Source organism: Sprattus sprattus (assembly GCF_963457725.1).
Source record: "Sprattus sprattus genome assembly, chromosome: 3".
Lineage (NCBI taxonomy): Eukaryota > Metazoa > Chordata > Actinopteri > Clupeiformes > Clupeidae > Sprattus > Sprattus sprattus.
Genome location: NC_137922.1, coordinates 44,777,049 through 44,783,338, shown reverse-complemented (window position 1 = coordinate 44,783,338; position 6,290 = coordinate 44,777,049). Strand labels below are relative to the sequence as shown.

General features: G+C 45.1%; 1 protein-coding gene across 1 annotated transcript; it reads right to left on the bottom strand.

Moving 5' to 3' along the window:
• Positions 1-1,769: 1,769 nt before the first annotated feature.
• LOC308362009 (uncharacterized protein) lies at positions 1,770-5,831 on the bottom strand. The gene is made up of 4 exons (XM_080834500.1): positions 5,736-5,831; positions 4,439-5,119; positions 3,581-3,710; positions 1,770-2,637 (listed from the first exon to the last, which is right to left on the bottom strand). Exons 2-4 carry the CDS (start codon positions 4,962-4,964, stop codon positions 2,163-2,165), a joined length of 1,131 nt encoding a protein of 376 aa, XP_080690626.1. The 5' UTR covers positions 4,965-5,119; positions 5,736-5,831; the 3' UTR covers positions 1,770-2,162.
• Between the last annotated feature and the right edge of the window lie 459 nt (positions 5,832-6,290).

The following is a 6,290-nucleotide window of genomic DNA, read 5'->3' as shown; positions in this document are numbered from 1 at the left end:
ATGTGATATTTCCTGCATATCAAAACTTCACTTCAGTTGTGTATAATCAACACAATCAAAATAAAATGTTTAAATGTGAATGAATATCCCAAGAACTGCAAAGTTGTAAATATTAGCATTTGTTGAATATACAGTGGCTTGATCAACAGCATGACAACATAAACTAATTTAACTTGAATCTTATCTCTTTACCGTTTGTCAGCTTTGCGCCATGCCCCCAAGAGTGTGTTATTCCAGAACTTTCCAGTCTCTCTCCCCCTCTGTCAGTCACAGGTGCGTGTGATGGTCGTACGTTCCTCTCTGCCTGCCTCTCGGAGATGTCCGTCTGGAAAAGGCTCATTCCCAACACGGTCTGACTTGGACCTTCTTGTTTACTTTGTTCCCGCTACCGTTCTCCTCCATACCAGAATTTTTCTTGGCTCATCGCTCCTCCCTTCTTCTCTCTCCTTCGCTCCCTCCTTCCCTCCCTTTCTCTTTACCCCCTGAGGTCCACTGACTTAACTCTCCCTCACCTACTTCACGCCAGTAACCTCACTCCCGCCTTCCCCTCCCCCTCCCTTACACACCACACTCTAACCACGCAAATGCACAGTAAATCCTAAATCTCCACAAAGCTCCTTGCTTGTCAGGGAGCCACTGGGTGACAAACGTGCCTGGAGCTCTGACTCAGTAAAGCCTGCCAGTGTGGACAAAATCAGCAATGCTTAACTATAAGTCTCTATAACATCTAGAGCATATATGTTGTTTATTTAACTAATATTTATGTTTATATGTACATATGGATGGTGACATATTTTATATTTGCAAAAGCACTAAGCCTGAACAGCTGAATATGGACATTGATCTGTTACTGGAATGAATTCTTCATGAATCTTTGTGTACTGCACTGGATTACTATATACTCTGTGTGTGTGTGTGTGTGTGTGTGTGTGTGTGTGTGTGTGTGTGTGTGTGTGTATGTGTGCGTGAGCGAGTGAGTGAGTGTGTGAGTGTGTGTGTGAGTATGAGTGTGTGTGTGAGTGTGTGTAAGTGAGTGAGTGAGTGACTGAGTGTAAGAGAGAGTGAGAGGAGGAGAGACAGAAAGACCAGGAGAGAGTTCCTTAAGTAGGTTCCACAGAGCTTGGAGAAGATATAACCGCAGTACGAGGTCTGATGAAATATGTGTGTGTGTGTGTGTGTGTGTGCGTTTTTGTTTGTGTCTGTGTGTGCGTGTGCGTGTGAGAGTGTGTGTGAGTGTGTGTGAGTGTGTGTGTGAGCATGAGTGTGTGTGTGAGTGTGTGAGTGTGAGTGTGTGTAAGAGAGTGAGAGAGTAAGAGAGTGACTGAGTGTAAGAGAGAGCGAGAGGAGGAGACAGAAAGACAGTGCGTTTTTGTTTGTGTTTGTGTGTGCGTGTGCGTGTGAGAGTGTGTGTGTCTGTTCAAATCCAGGGCATGTTTTGGTGCGCGTCCTCCATATGCGTTGCAGGCAAAGTTTCTCTGGAGACTAAATCAAACTAAATGAAATCTTACCTAAGAAATACAGAGATCTAATTCATAATAAAAACCCTACCAAGAGTGAAGTGGAGTATGAAAGAGAGGAAGATGAGATGTCTAGATGCCAAAATGCAGGTAATGCAAAAAGCCCAAGGCCTTCAGTTTAGTGTTGAAAACAAGGACGGTGAAGCCAATATATATATATATTAAAAAAATTCTTGAATCATTTAATACAAGTCGTCAAGCTGTCCTGTTGTCTTTTAACACATACATTAGAATCAGTCATAACCCCCCCAACATAAAAATCATCCCAGGACACAAAATGAAAGTCCCATTACTGGGCACCATTCCTCAGTAAAATGAGTTTGAATTGACTTGTTTTTTTCTCTAAGTATGTAACCAAATCTAAATCCAAAACAGAACAGGAAAAAAATCAGTGCTTTAGACCAGTTTTAAGCAGTGCGTTTCAAACCATCACAGTGCTTCACACAACTAGCATGTCGTATGGAAGTAGTACTTTCTGATTGTGTAAATATCCATTCGATCACTTGAAGAAAGGTCTTTAGCCCTCTGACAAACTCAGACACCTATGGCCATGTGAAACTAACCTTTAAATCTACCCACAACAGTAACACCTATGTTCTGAGTCGGAGCACTTTGCTCAGTGTCCTTGACAGGGTGTCTCGATGGCTACGCTAGGCCTGTCGTTGTGGTGCCGAGGCCACTGGAGATGGTTTCGTAACCCACGGAGACCAGGGTCAAGACGCTGCTCTCCATGGACGCAGGCTCCTGGGTCTCTGCGGCAGTGCCGGGGTCCAATCGGATCTGTTTCCTGCTCTGGGTGTCACTGTCGACATTGGCGCCAACATTGGCACTGGGGCCAGCCTTGCTCTTCCCCCTGCCTCTGGATTTGCCCTCCCTGGGGTGTTTGTTGTTGTCCTTGGGCGCCCGGGGCTTCCTCATACGCTTGCGCACTTTCTGGACCGCCGACTCAGACTTGGGCTCGGAATTGCCCGAGAGGATGCGGATCTGTCGCTCGATGACGCTGTCCACCATGTCCAGCGCCACGTCTAGCATGCCTGGGCCCAGGCCGTGCGTGGCGTTGGTGAAGGACTTGCTGTTGACCGGGTCGCGGAAACACTTCCTCATCTCTTCCAGGTAATTCCTAGTGGTGGAAGGAGAACGCAAGAGGATCAGAAGTAGTCCAGTGGTTTCTTGGGCCAGATCCACAGTATACTGCTAAATAATGTATATTTTATGTATTGTATTACATCATACGTCAGAAGATAAACATGGGGGAATTATTTAAATGTGGGAAAGAATAGATGCCAGAGGGTAAACATTTGTCAAGTTGTCGCGTGTTTCTTACATGTGATATTCAGTATGTTTGGAGGTAACTATAGATGATCGGTGGAAAGACTGGAAAACAGAGGGTCAGAAGGAGCTAACAGTTGCAGGACGGGACAAACCGGAACTACAGTGTCCATCTAGAGGCACCCGGGGGAATATGTTTTAATTGCAGGTAGGGGTTGGTGGAGTTTACGGTGTCCGAATAAATCCAGTCCATCATGAGGGCTGAGTTCCAAAAAAGGCCTCTTTAATTCTAGCTAGTCTTTCTGCAACATGCAGCATTGCCCTTGTCAACGTTAAAGGTCAGAGACCTTAGACCTCATACAGCAACAGTATCAGGAGTGTTGCTGCCTGCTTAGAGCAGAGAGGAATCATCAGACACAGTGAGTCAGTGGGATAAGGTTGTCCAATAGGAGGGGAACTGTGGCACAAGCAGCAGCATCCCTGCACCATAAATGTGTCGGAATACCTATGGGGACCTGATTCGAGTCCGACTTGCGGTAATTTTCCGATCACTCTCCAGCTCGCTTGCTGTCTCCGCTTACTGTCCTATCTGATTAAAGGCATAAAAGCCCAAAAATAAATCTAAAAAAAAAAACGCTTGTCCAATAATGCTGTAGCATACACCTTCTTTATATCTTGTGGCATTTAAGTCTGTCAATGCTCTCTTTGCATGCATACTATGTTCGTTCTCTCCCTATCTGGAGAACAGGAGAAGTACTAAAGCACGTTTCCATATGCAAACATGGGTCCCTCACCTTGTCTCAATGATCTTTGACCAGTGTTGCACATGGTTGGACTCTGGCATCAGCTGTTTGGCCATGTTCTCGTAGTCCACGTACTGGAACGCAAAGTCCTTCATGTCTTTACAGAGCGCCGCGGTGTCACCTGATGGAATGCCAAAACGGCCAACCAGAGCATAAAGAGAAACACAGAACACTGTCTTTGTCACCAAACTTTGTTACATTCTATAAACAAGTATAGAAAGAATTCTAAGTTTCAAAGAATAATAATGAAATAAACTTTTTTTTTTAAAGAAACAAATTAAATTTCCCATGGAAAGAACTGAATCAACTTAATTCAAAACAGTGGCTCTCAAAGCTCCTTGCTTGTTTGCAGTCAAAAACCTAATTACCTTTATTGATATCTGTCTATAAACCTGATACATAATTTTCATTAAGTAGATGCTTTCACCCCAAACATACAACAAATGTAGCTCCATTTATTTCTATAAGCGTGAGTGCTCCCTGGGTATCTAATCCATCACCTTGCTAACGCTATGTGTGTGCTTTCCAATATGTTTGCGCTTCACATTCTCCAGGAGAGTCCTCGATCGTCTCATTACAGTGGTCAGGGAAGAATTTTTACAGTTATCTTATATTGGCTATAGCTACTTACAATTTTTTTGCTTCCCTTTGGACAATTTGTGTCTAACATAAGTCTTTGGCCCCCTCTTGCTATGAAATGTGCTATATGAAAAAAGTTCTAATTTGATTTGATCATTTTGAGTGCTCCCTGGGTATCTTATCCATCACCTCTGTGTTGTTAGCCCCTTACTGGAACCCCCCCCACACACACACACACACACACACACACACACACACACACACCCTCACCTTCTGTGAGTTTGGAGAAGGAGCTGGACACGGCCGTGTTGGTGCTCGGCGACAGCCCCAGGACGTTGAGGGACTCCAGCAGTGACCTCTTGCTGGCGGGGCCTCTGCTCACCCTGGTGTAGGCGGCCAGCGAGCGCAGGGACATCTTCTCCGGGGGCTCCAGCCGCCGCTTCACTTCGTCGTAGCAGATCTGGTACTTGCGTGCCTTGGAGCTCTTCATGTTGGGGTCCAGCAGGGAAGCCACCTCGGCGAAGGGGAGCTCGTACACAGGGATGGGGACACTTGAGGACTCGTTCTGGGCTCCCAGCGTTACCTCCATGGCGGTCGCCGATTGGGTGGGCCCGTCTTGGGTCACGTGTGCCAAGGCTTGCATGACCACGCCCGACACCAACGCGCTGTGCCCCGCGTTCTGGCCCTGGTCCTGAGGCTGGTATATGCCAACAGGCATGGCGTCCCCCACCGAAACCTGGACTAGGTCATTTGTGGTGGGGATGGAGGTCATATGGATGCTAGGCGTAGGTTCCATTACTCAAACTGTGGTTTGCGGTTTTCCTTGAGCTGACTTAAATGGCACCCCACTATGGATGAGCTGTCATTTGGTGTGCTGTTTTTAGAGATGGCTTCAGTTCAATTTTCTACTACATTCCCATCACATTTAATGTAGTCCCTGTTACGATGCACCTGTGAGAAAGCAACAACCCATGGTTTAGTTAAGTCATAAATTAATTTTCAGAAGGATTCAATGGACTTTGTAACTTCCCCTTTTATTAGTATAACCAGTTAACCTATAAACATCGATTCTGTGAATTAACTTTTCATTAACACCCACAAAATCAATCAACAAAGTGTAACAGCCGTGATACAGCATACGCTGATAGAATCTAGGTAGTCTGTGCACTACACACACACTTTCCCGTCTGACGTGCACAACGGACGTGCACAGTACGCCCTGTTAATGCAAGGTGACCATTAAGCGAATTTGGCCACCAAAGTTCAAAATTCGATTAACTGAGATCTGGCTCTTCTGTCAAAAGTTTATTCCGGTCTTTATTCAGTATGTTATGCATTACCATACTCAGGAGCGAAATGATATCAAACACTCCACAATCACTAGACTAGTTATTGTTGTAACTAAACAGTAGCTAGGCCGAAGGCTCTGTAGGACACTATGTTTGGAATGTGTTGCGACACTGTTTCACCGTAAACCATGTCTCCGAAAGTCGTTGAGAATGCCTCGGTTACAATAACACCGCTAACCTTGATCCAGATGTAACTTACTGACAGCTTTCTTACTTACCGCTCTACGGTTAATGTTGTTGTTCTACTACACTGATCCTGGAACAGTCCATGGCGAAACGGGCGATGGTCTCCTTCTTCTTCAGTACTGTTTCGGCGGGTTGCAAATCAGCAAACAGTGCACAATCGCCATAGCTGCATTATTCTGCTTACGGATTGGCCAAAGTAGTTGTCAATCAACCTCTCTCGCACTTTTGATTCGAGGACCTTGCATGGTGTTCGACTGACGTCGGGATGTAGGCGGAATTTCCGGTGATGAATGGTTCTCCGAACAATGGACTTCGGCACCACGCGCTACTGTGTTTCAACATAGACCTTGATCCTATTACGGCTTTGGGTTAATAGGTGTGTCATATCGTCAGAAACAATTGGATTGTTGAGTACTACTGCTCTTTATATTTATACCATACGTAGGCTATAGGCCACGTATATATTCTATACGTATATTTCTACCATCTACCTAAAGTAAATTATGTCGTTGCCTATGCTGTTGAGTAGGCAACATTATAAACCATTTTGGCTCTTTATTCTTATACATTTAGTTTATTACCAAATG